The following is an 11,557-nucleotide window of genomic DNA, read 5'->3' as shown; positions in this document are numbered from 1 at the left end:
AAAGATTAACGTTGGACGAGTGCTCGCTGAGAAACTTGTGAAGGCCGTTGTCCGATTGCTTTAATAAACTAAGCAAGTAATTGAACTACCATTCTTCTTCATTGATACTGTAAGTGCACCAGTAAGGAAAGCCAAAAAAAACCTGCACTTATTGGTTTTATCTTGAGCTAAATGGTACCCTTTTGGGGCACTGGATAAACATCTTTATGAAAAAAGTGTTTGAAAGAGACTTTGGAAGTTAATTGATTACATAAAACGAGGCATAACGGACAATGCCTAGAATATGAGCAAGAAAGTACGAATTTCCATGGGACCGAGCTCAACAACGAGATCTGACACATTGACTGGGCCCCCTCTTAAAGGGGTCGGTTCCGCTGTGGCTTCCCCTTCAACTTTCCATGTCATCCGCTTCATTTCAGACTTCTCTTGGTTCGCAGACAGGCTCATTTCCTTTACTTCCTTGATCTGTAGTCATGACCATATTTATCAATGTCCATCAGTATGAGACAGTAATTCATGCGGTTGCAGACACTAAGAAGAGCCTCGGCATTAGTGCAGTAAAAGCTTTACATACCGTTCTTCTGGCAAACATCTTCTTCAGATCGACTTTAGCCAAGGTTGAATATTCAGCATCTTCACCAGGCTAGATATATTCACAATAAGAAAGATGGAAATGAATACAATATGGTATATATCAATCACCTCTCTTTTGATTGAAGTAGGAAAAAATGACTTGTGAGAGTGTCGAATTGATGGAAAGTGCGGCAGTAAGTGAATAGCCTGATAGAGTTAGTTTAGTCAATCCAAGAAGCAATGCCTCCATAGTTAGATTACAGTCTCTCGTGGGTTTGCAAAGATTCATATTTCTGTTGATTCTAGGTCTCACATGGAGTTTTTATCACAGCACCAACGACATTGGATTCAAATGAAGTGGATTGACAAATCTCTTTTTTTTTTTTCTTTTTTTTGTGCTAAAAGGGAAAATGATTCTCACCTCATAAAGATGTGCAAGACGTAGTAGTGCACTTCCATCATCCAACTCCTGCAAAAGAGAAAGGTCGATTAATCTCACAGGGGGGGAGGGAGGGAGAGAGTATTTGAGACAAATCTGAATAACCTGCAGAGTGATCAAAGCAACATTCTGAGGTAAACTGTAACTTGAATCCATAGTAGTCGCAATGGTAACATGAGAAGCTGTCCAGTCCTCCATCTTCTGCAGGGTCATTATCTTTTGCTCAGGTAAAGGCTTAAGCATAGACCTCAAAAAACTAAGGCATTCAATCCCCACCTCATGTGCAAAAGCCAGAACTAAAGGTGAGTACACTTGTTGGCCAGTTGTCCGTCGCCAGCGAGCTCCTGTCCCTCTTTTGTTGATGCCTATGTAGTAGTGTCCTCGTATCTGAAAATACATCACTTGGAAAAATGAACGAAGAGAAACAATTGGTTGTCCACAGAGAACTTCTGGCGACGTAACGCACCGTCAGTCCTTTGCACGTACTGTTATTTGCAATGCACACCCTCTCGTCGAGAGCTTCCTCCACTCCTCTGCTGTCATCTTTAAGTATTCGCCTGGTGCATGAAGCAAGAGAAGGTAAAAGATTTCTAATGCAAAGAAAGGAAGGACTCATATGGGGCGGAGCACAGAAAGGACGTGCTGAACCTGTGAAGCATCAACTCTATTTGCCCGTCTTTGATACTGGCTCCCCCAACTGCACGATCCACTAAGACCGATAATTCAGTTTTGTTGTCCGTGGTGAAAATTCCAAGATTAATCTGACAGCATAGTGTAGGAGACAGGATCATTTTTAGGGGAAAAATATATTCAGGAGTCTATGCTATAGGTTGATATAATTTCATATGTTCAAGCACCGTATTGTTACTCAGTCATTTAGTAAATCGTTATATTTAAAGAACTTACTGGATAGTAATTTCCTGCAACAGGTTGCGTAACAGTGAGGGACCAATCTGGTCTATAATCTCGCACCTGCTTGAACCATAGTAAGCTATTTCGGGTCAGAGTAGGACAAGCGATGAATTTAGCAAGATGGCTGTTGTCTGACTTTACGCCATGACTGGAAGAATAGTTGCACATCATTTCGCTGAAGATGCAGTTCAGTTGATGATGAAAATGAAAATTCCAGCTAATGTCATTTGATGTTATGAACCAATTTTCTTTGAAACGACCTTTGAAATGTGAAATTTCTGAAGAACATCACAAGCTATAACTAAACACTCGGATAGATGGTGCTTAGTAGAGAGAGTTCGCATATGATAATAAGTCTAGCAAATCTCGCTCTCCATCTGCTAGTACTAGTATTGAGATCATCTGTTGAGAATGTTGATAATTTTGAGAGAGAAACAAAGGCGGCATCTAAAGGAAATGTAGGTTTCAGAGTTTACCCGTTTTATGAAATCCCTTCCATTAGAATCAGTGTAGAAGGTCTTCTCCGTGGCCATATTTGCCGTCATTTGTGTTATCACCTCCTTTCCAACTCCATCATCTGTTGGAATTGGTCCTATCTTTAAAGTTCGAAGGAAGAAGTCTTAGGAGGATTTTCTTGGAGACTGAAGGTTAAATATTTAATATGTAGACATTAGTGACGGTAAATCAATGGACTTTGCATGCAAAGCATTGGAAATCCAATCAACTGTTTTGTTGCTAAATCTATTAATTCTGTCGTACGTTAAAAATCTTAGTTTACAAGGCAACGAATATAGAGAAGTGTGACTCACTGTGAATTCGACATCAGCCTGCTCTTTGTCCTTGTATAATCTCGTGACCTGATTAAGTAAAAAGGAAAAATGAGATGTATGAGAATCAAGTCATTTGTCTCATGTGTTCCCTTTGAGCCAGGCCAAAACATCATAAGATATAGCACTTCATTAGCAGCAATGCACACCAGATGAGGCAAAAAGGGTTTCTCGAGAAGGTCATGATAGCTTGCTTGAAGTGTTTTGGAATGAAGTTGGTCAATTGACATACTTGATCTAAATTAGCAATCAAGAAGGGGATATTATAGAAGTAAATTACCATCCTGTTCTCTACCATCAAAATCAAAATCCTCATAATTGCTTGTTTACTAAGGTAGCAACCTTGTTCAGAGTACAAAAGCAAACTTAAACTCGGATCGAACTTGAAAACTTAAGCAATTAATATGAATGTCCAACATACAATAAGCAAGTAGCATTTTTTCTGTGTCAAGGATTCTGGTTAAATGAATGACTCTTCTGATCAGTAGGTTAGCTATTCAAGCCAAATGTTAACTACAACGCTTCAGTCTAGGTCTTTGTTGAAATATCTACATTCTGGACTTCTTTGGGTCCTTCAAGTATCTTGAGTTCCGTAAGCCCATGGCAACTAAAACCCATAGGTTCTTGAAAAGAAAGAGAAACAGCCAAGCAAATCATAGGAATAAGCAAGAACAATGTGTGCTTGTTGTTAATTTATCAAACAAGTGACCTGGTAGATCCATGAACTGAACTGTTGATGCACTTCATCAACTAGTGGACCCCGAACAACCTTCAGGGGTACCTGTGAGAGTTGAAATAGGTCATGAACTCTTATCTGTCCTATCTTGTTGTTAGGAAAGATCTAATATATGACATCATCGAATGGATAGTATTAGTTAATGTTCCAAGAGTTACTTAGAGCATGCACAGCTGAGTAATACAGGCTGCTTACTTCTCTCGAAACAATTGTTGGAAGAGCCCTATCTGGGCGGAAGATGTACGCACCAGAAGCCTGCAATAAAAAAACTCTGCTGAGCACTTGCAGTCATCTATCTACCATTCCTGGGCTTGTGCTGTGAATAGGTCTAGATACCCGTCTACATTGTGTCACAAATCAACCGCAGAAAGAGCTACCTGAGAATCATCTGTATCGCCAATACTTGAGGCATAGTAGAGATAGCTTTGCTGTACTGGTACATCAACCTGGTAAATGTGAGTCAGTCAACTAAATGCTGTGCAGTGAATTTGGCATAGCTTCATAGTAGCATATAAGAAACCCTTGTGATTGCACTAGAAGGTTATCCAATAGGTCAAGTAACGGAAGGACAAGAAGTCTTACATAGTAGAACATTCAATTCTTGTCAAATCCTGAAGAAAAGCTAATGATATTTTATTAATGGAAACGTCTAAGTTTTAGGAGAAATCCTCATCAAACTAGAATTACACATTCATCTCAAATCGTAGGAGGGCCTTGAGGTGCTCTTACAACTTGAGACATACTCACAAAGTAGGTTAAGATGCCAACCACAAGACCCAATCCAAGAAGCAAAAGAAAAGGCAGAAAGTGGAGATGAGAGTGCTGTAAACAGAGAAGATTGATTCAGCTGATCCTTACTTGACATTGAAGATATTACAGGTACATCATTCAATTGAGCATCCAAAATTATTATTAGGAAGACGTGATCGAAGCTAGGAAGCTGAAGCAGCCAAGTTGCATTCCAGAACTCATTTTAATCGTTGTAACTTGTTTGGTAATCGATGTGTTCATCAAGGAGCAACACATTTCAAGAGAAATTGGTGAATGAAAGTTGAAATATTCAACATAGAAGTTTGTAGAATTTCAAGAGCTCAGCACTTTCAGTTATCCTTTTGCAGTTACAATCAATTTTATCTATCTAGCAATCCTACTGAGCACAGTCATCTATTTTGGCAATACGAAAATGGCCCTTTTCTTAGACAAAGTTTTATTGGGGTTGTACAAGTAATTTGGAAAGAGCACTTTTTTTCTACAAAAATGTCACTAATTTGGATTTGGTCAAAAGAACTTTGAAGAAGTGAATAAGATGAGATTGACAATTTCAATGGAATTATCCATGCATGGTGAAATGATAACGGAACAGTGAACACACTTTGGAAGAAAATCTCATTGCTAAACAAAAATCAATGACACTGACTTGACTCACCCCAGTTTTAGAGTTTAATATCCGGACAAGTTGCCCCGAGGTTGACGAAAATAGCATCTTCAGATCCCCTGGTCCAACTTCTAAGGTATCATTCTGTGGATTGCTCAGTGTAGAAAGGACAGTAGTTTCATGCCCTGCATCATTTTGAAGCCCAGCTAAGGAAAGTAGATTTAAACGTGTCTGCATGGCTTACTAACAACTATGAAGCTGTGTCGAATTGATTGTGCTGATCGGTTTTACGGCCTCAGACACATGCACTTCTAATTGACTTGGAATAGTTTTGGAGCTTGTCTAGGCTCATCGACACTCCTACATGACGCATTTGACCTCATGCTGATTGTTATGGGTTTGAATTTTGGAGCGAGTCCAGGCTCATTGCCACTCCTCCATGATGCATATTACCTCATGCTGATTGTTATGGGTTTGAACTTTGACTCATTATTTGTTCTACTTCCTGTTTGTGAAATCTACTCTAGCAAGCCACATCAGGTGACATAAGTATCAATCTCAGAGGCTTGAATACGAGAATCAAGTATGTAAATGCCAACCTTCTGTAGCTGCTTTAGAAATGAAGTATGTGCTCCAACCCAATGGCGGTAATGAAACTTGAAATATAAGCCAGTACTTTGGGACCTGCTGTGGTGATAATCCCAAGTAGGCTTTCACATAGAAGTTCCTCAAGTTGATTGTAACACTATCCAAATTGATAAATTGCGCTTCAATGGTATTTCCAGAAGAGTCATGGACGACCAAATCTGAATCAGTAACCTGGTAGACATTTTCTTTGCCAAATTATATCCAGAAGCAATTATCAATCTCCTAATGCTTAAACTATTGGTGCAAAGAAGTAAATACTCACTGGGATCCTTACGATATCAGTTCGATTCCATCCAAGCGAATTATATGCTACCACAACCTGATAAAGAAATTTCAATGAGAATATACACGTTTCTTTAAAGAATTCATAGCATATAACCCAAAAAGTTACCAGACTCTTTCCGTCTGGAATATCTTCCTCTGTTGCTGGGCAGAAACTTATATTGAGTAATTGGCACTGTAAAAACAGTGATGTAAACCAAAGATGAATACAGGTCATCTTGAGTAAGGGAAACATTTGGTCTCTAGACAAAATTTAAGCTCCAATGAACTGACTCGCTTATATGATAGTTTGAAGGACATCTCTAAATCCTTCTGGCTGGAACCTGTAGGAATTAGATTAAAACGTACCTGGCTAAAGGTCAAAGCAGGTGATGAGCACTGACCTCCTGGTTTCTTACCAACTAGGCAGGAGAGAGCATTATCGACAACAGCTGCTGCCTAATTGATTTTAGAAGAAAGAGCATTCAGAGATTAAATTGAGAATTGAGAACAAGGAACCCCAAAAGGGAAAATTTAACGGGACTTTATTTTCCGACCTCAAAAGCTCCAATAGCTAGGCGCTTCTCATAATCATTGGTTGTGTGCTGTTTAGCAGTACCAGTGAGAGCATCATGATGTTGCACTAATCCTAAGGCATCTCCAAGCCTGGAAGTGCTAGGACCACTGGACCTGCGCCCCACAAGAAATTCGAGCTGGCGGGCTGCCTAAATTGACAAAAGAGAGCACAATCATGGCAATGTTTAATGGTGCTATACTTAGTACATTTGTGGGATAGATGATATTTATCATAAAAGGAAGGGGGGAAACACAATATCTCCTCAGATGTTCAATTGAAAAATCAACCCTGCCCATGGCACATAAGCAATTCGAAGATATCGCTACTCATCCCTCCAGAAACCTAAATTACATAGATGTAAGAAAACACTGAAGACAAAATAATTTAAGTTGTGAGTATTCTACTCAGCTTACAATAACACAGCAACAGGAAGAGAAATACTGTGTTCTGATATAGTATGATCACCACTAAAGAAAAACAATACCAGATAGTATCCACTAAGCATCCTAGCATATCGTTTCAGGGCTGGCCGGCTAGTAAAGTAACCAGTCCAGTAGGCATCTTTTCTATCTGCATACCTGTACAAAGAAGCGTCTGTCATATATCTTGTCGATGGTGATTGGAAAAGATATATCACATAGAGGCAACTGAGATGGGTAAAAGAGAGATAGTTACGGTAAGTAATCATCAGTTTTCAAAGGCCATGATACATTTGCTGCATTTTTGGCATCGACGTAAATAGATGGTGTAGAGTATAATGCATTCACCCGACCATCCTGAGAGAGAAGAAATATCAGGAACAGGAAAAGAAAATTATGGCAAGTGCATTGAGAGAAAAAAGAAAGGGAAAAAGCATATCTCTCCTCTCCAGAGTAAGCTTAGAAAGTGTTATTCTAAACTAACTGTAGATCCTTTGGTGTTGCATCTCAAAGAAAAAGATACTGGTGAAAGTACCACAGCCTTGACACATAGGGAAGTCTCCAGATTATTGGTGACTGGAAATGATATTTGCAAAACTTCAAGTGTTTTGAAGCATAAACACTCACATACTGCAATCATAAAAGCAAATAGTAGATTAGGTAGTTTTACCTTGTTAACATAATGAATGAGTTTGTCCATCTGCTTGAACCAAGACTCAGCATACTGGTACACAAAATCATCACCCATGGTCCACATAATGTGATTTGTTCTTGTAACATTTGCCTGTTCATTGGGAAAATGAGTTCCTATATGTGTACCTCAGTGATGTTTATTCACATATAATTACTTGACGATGGTCAGTCTTGGTCTGAGACAATCCAAGATACAACAGAGCTGTTGTCTGCGAAAAGCTAAGAGCATACCTGTGTCATTGCAGCACTAATAAAATCATTCACTCTTTTTTCGACATTGTAGTCATATAGGAGAGTATTATCCTGCAGTTTGAATATCTCAATCGTGAATCTGTCTGCCAGAAGAAAAAGAAAAGCTTGAAAGTGGTCAATTTGGTTGAATAACAGAACGCACCTGAACAGGCTCAAAATCATTAGACACTTCAAAATTAAAACCTTCCGGTGGACTATAGTGAATGGGAAATGCATTTGTGAAAATCTACAAGGGCACAGACAAGTGCATGATATTAATGAGGTGAAGTAACCAAGAAAATGAAGGTAATAAGGTTGCTTCTATTTCAAACCTGAGATGAGGAACCAAACGTTTTAGACCCACGCCATATAACCTCAAGAGATTTATCATTTTTGCGAGTTGCTCTGTCTTGATAATCAATCCTCGCAAAATGCAAGGAATCAAATCCAACCTGCAAAAATGGTGGTGGTCCTTTTATAGGAAATACAACACGAAGCATAGAAAATTTATTAGGAAAAAAACCATAGGGAGAAACTTGTGTGTGTGTGTTTTGTATGTATATATATATATATATATAATTTATGGACAAAGAAAGTCGGACAACATGATATTTCTCAAAGTCTAATGGTTGTATCATAGTGTGCAGACATCAAAACAAAAAATAACTCAGAGCTACACTTTAGACTGATTGGAAGGTGATAACAGAAAAGGTCGACATTGAGAAAACCTTAGATAGAATCTTCTACCTCAGCTCCCAGAAGGTAAGCTTGCACAGCAGAATGTCCAAACGGATCAATTTGCCATCCAACTCGAGGAACTTTGTTGAATTGTGATTTTATCAAGCCATGACCAAGAGTTGTTTGGTCAATCATGTCGATGTAATGAGCTGTTGCCTCATCATGCATACACCATCCGCCATTTCTGCAAATTGCCAAAATTACTGTCAGGACAGTAATAGCACAGAAATTGCCATAGACCCATTTAAATGCTTGCTGACTGCATACATGAATTCAAATTGGCCAGCATCCACAAGTTTCCTCACTTGTTCTTGTGTTTCTGGACTTTGCTCTAACCACCACCTTTGGAAGAAAGCCTATCATTTCATGAAATTCGTTAGTTACTGGATCAAGCTAAGCTTGTTTAGAAGTGGACAGCGGGGGGAATGAGCAAAGGCCTGAAGTGAAGAAGCTATAGCATAAGAACAACTGTTTGTACACAGAAATTAACAATTGTGAACAAAAAATTTGCGAGGTACACTTCAAAAGAAGCAGAAGTTGGCTATGATCTGTATCTATCAAGATAAACAAGTATCACAAAGTGTGTTGTCTTACAAGCATACCAAAGCATACAATTTCCAACATAAATATTTGATAATTTACATTTATTTTGGTTAAATCACAGTTTATCTGCTCTCTTTTTTTTCATTTTATGCCTCAATTGAGGGCAACAGAAGAGGGCTCTGAGAATAAGCAAATAAGGGGAATAAACTGACGCTGATATTAAGAGAACCAGTATGCAAGTCCATGAAAATATAAATGCAAAAGGTGAGTAATGACTGTAGAGTCCGAGGCATCAAATTTTTCTTCTTTGTTTAGATTACTGAATACCAGATGTCTTTACTGCAGAATAACAACCAATATTCACGGGAAAAAAATGGTAACAGTTACTATCAAATGTAGTATTCATGAAGCATAGAAGACGGGAAGCATGCGGCTATATAATCCCAAAGGTTCATCTTGCCAAAATACGTCTTTGTAATGACATTAAACGAAAAATGAGAATCATGTAATGGCCATTTTCATGTTAAGTGCGACTGTAATGCTGACATCTTGGTGGCATGCCTGGAAGTTCAGTTACTCTTCTAATGCAATTTTATTGCACCATGGCCCAAAGATTTTAACTTCGATAAAGGCCAAACTGGTCGGTATCTTCTTGTCAACCATAATGGATTTGCAGATTTGCTGATTACAGATATGAATAGGATTAATATCGTGATGGTCAATTGGATTGAAGTTAGAACACAATGCTTTAGACCGGCAGAGTCAAGCTGATCAACTAGATTCAAGCCTGAGATAGCAAAATTGACTGATTGCAGAAAACTCAAAAACATGGTTTGAAGATGATCAAAACAAAAAGAAGCCTTCAGAGATATGCATCAGAGAGTCTAAAATTGACAGAATTTACCATCTCGGCAAACACAAACTTCCTGTTGGGATCTCGCGCCAATGCTTTGACAACGGAATCAAGCACATTCTCAATGCAAGCGCCCTGAACAACCAATAACGCACATAAAAACATTTTCCCATTTACATAACTGCAGAATTATATATCAACCAAACAGTATAGTGAAAATTCACTATGCTCTTCGATCCCAAATATTTAAGGACCTGGATGGAGTTGTTTGAGCCAACATAGTACTGGTCGACGGTCTTCAACCATCCGACATCATCATGGGAATGCGGGACCAAATGCACATTCAACTTCCCTTCCACAACCCCGGCACCAGTATTGTACTTCATGTAGGCTCCATCCACTCCTCCATACAACCATACGATCTCCAAAATCACAATCACAAAAAGAGAAGCCACAAGAGTACCCATTTCAGCAGCAAAAACTATGCACACACCCTCACAATCCCCCTCTCTCTCTCACACACACATAGAGTGACTGTTGAGTTGATGCAACTGATAAATGGTGAACTCACCGAAAAGTTGGACCAATGATTGAGTGGTGCGCGGATCTTAGCCATATCGGACGTTAGTGGACGGCCTGTAATTTGTGGGGTGTGTGTAGGATATCGACTCTTGACTGTGATTTAGCACAGATGCTGCCATGGAACTCCATCAAAGTCCACAGTCTTTGCTTCATTCTCTCTTCCTATTAGTTAGAAGTGCAAACATTCGTCCTTTGTGTTGGTGCAATCATTCCATAGTTGAGCACATTGGGTAACTAAAACCCAGTGAGGCCAAAGTAGGAATTATGCAGCGGTTTCACTTGTTTATGTAAACGGAAAAAAAAAAAAAATCAATCTTTTTCGATTAAATGTTTGTGTCCGGTTATGATGGTCAGGCTTCTTCTTTATCAACCCCGGCAAAGATCGAACATGTACTCATCGAACTTCATTTCTATCTATATGCAAGTCAGACCGCACTTTTAAAAAATAAAAGAAAGAAAGAAAGCAATCGTCCCGGGTAATGGATAAAGGGCTCGTGGGATTCGATGTGATCCTAAGGGGATCTTCAATAATTTTCGGACAAGAGGGTGTTGAATATGCGGAAGTTTATTCTGACAAAAACAAGAATAACAGTAATAAGACGAGCATCTCATTGAAAAGAAGTGGTTGTGGGGACTTCATCCGAGGCCAAGAAAACGGACGAAGCGTGGCCAAGGAAGAGAAGAGGAAAGAGACAAATCGCGAGTGAAGTTCATTGAGACATTTGTCTGTTTCTTTCCGGATCGGGACGAGGATACTGACTGACACTCGTTGAGATTTTTCTCCATGGTCACACTAGTGAACATTGCTCACTTATCTGAATTTTGTTTTTCACTAATGATTCGGTCGTCTCCAATATGAATTTTCTTCACTGATTTCGGCATCTCTAGTTTTGTTTATTAAAAAGAAAAAGATGAATAGAACCCTTACCTAGGCAACATCGCTGTAATTTTTCAGCTTGAACACACGCTGACATCGAACGTGAGATGTTCCTAGGTAAGTTTATATGTTCCTTTTCTTAATCTCTCATAACTGATGCAACCTGGAGATGGGCACTCTTCGCGTGGTCCAAAGCAGAGAAGAGGACTGCCACTGAAGGACACAGTTCTGTACATTTGAACTGGCGATCATCCGGGTGAGTAGTTGTTAACA

At 39.1% G+C, this 11,557-nt stretch overlaps 1 protein-coding gene across 2 annotated transcripts; it reads right to left on the bottom strand.

The window, feature by feature from the left end:
* Positions 1-80: 80 nt before the first annotated feature.
* LOC104422777 (alpha-mannosidase) lies at positions 81-10,589 on the bottom strand. Of its 2 annotated transcripts, none has more exons than XM_039303724.1 (29): positions 10,397-10,589; positions 10,080-10,247; positions 9,877-9,960; positions 8,697-8,785; positions 8,439-8,613; positions 8,024-8,143; positions 7,855-7,938; positions 7,692-7,763; positions 7,438-7,551; positions 7,024-7,124; positions 6,833-6,926; positions 6,329-6,496; positions 6,141-6,230; positions 5,773-5,967; positions 5,462-5,681; positions 4,914-5,047; positions 3,865-3,933; positions 3,683-3,742; positions 3,461-3,532; positions 2,734-2,781; positions 2,401-2,520; positions 1,919-1,984; positions 1,661-1,773; positions 1,479-1,569; positions 1,289-1,399; positions 1,118-1,213; positions 995-1,042; positions 575-643; positions 81-465 (listed from the first exon to the last, which is right to left on the bottom strand). In XM_039303724.1, exons 1-29 carry the CDS (start codon positions 10,439-10,441, stop codon positions 277-279), a joined length of 3,105 nt encoding a protein of 1,034 aa, XP_039159658.1. In that variant the 5' UTR covers positions 10,442-10,589; the 3' UTR covers positions 81-276. The 2 variants fall into 2 exon arrangements, with proteins under 2 accessions (XP_039159658.1, XP_039159659.1); XM_039303725.1 differs by lacking the exon at positions 10,397-10,589 and having other exon boundaries at positions 5,773-5,829; positions 5,902-5,967; positions 10,080-10,343.
* Between the last annotated feature and the right edge of the window lie 968 nt (positions 10,590-11,557).

The sequence above is a fragment of the Eucalyptus grandis genome, chromosome 10 (assembly GCF_016545825.1).
Source record: "Eucalyptus grandis isolate ANBG69807.140 chromosome 10, ASM1654582v1, whole genome shotgun sequence".
Classification (NCBI taxonomy): Eukaryota; Viridiplantae; Streptophyta; class Magnoliopsida; order Myrtales; family Myrtaceae; genus Eucalyptus; species Eucalyptus grandis.
The sequence above is the reverse complement of the archived record's forward strand: the minus strand, read 5'-3'. Positions and strand labels throughout refer to the sequence as shown.

Coding starts and splice junctions, on each gene's coding strand:
- LOC104422777 (XM_039303724.1), bottom strand. CDS start 10,441: ATGGCTAAGATCCGCGCACCACTCAATCATTGGTCCAACTTTTCG. Junction 10,248..10,396: donor ATCATTGGTCCAACTTTTCG/GTGAGTTCACCA, acceptor GTGATTTTGGAG/ATCGTATGGTTGTATGGAGG. Junction 1,985..2,400: donor GAAGGGATTTCATAAAACGG/GTAAACTCTGAA, acceptor TGGTTCAAGCAG/GTGCGAGATTATAGACCAGA.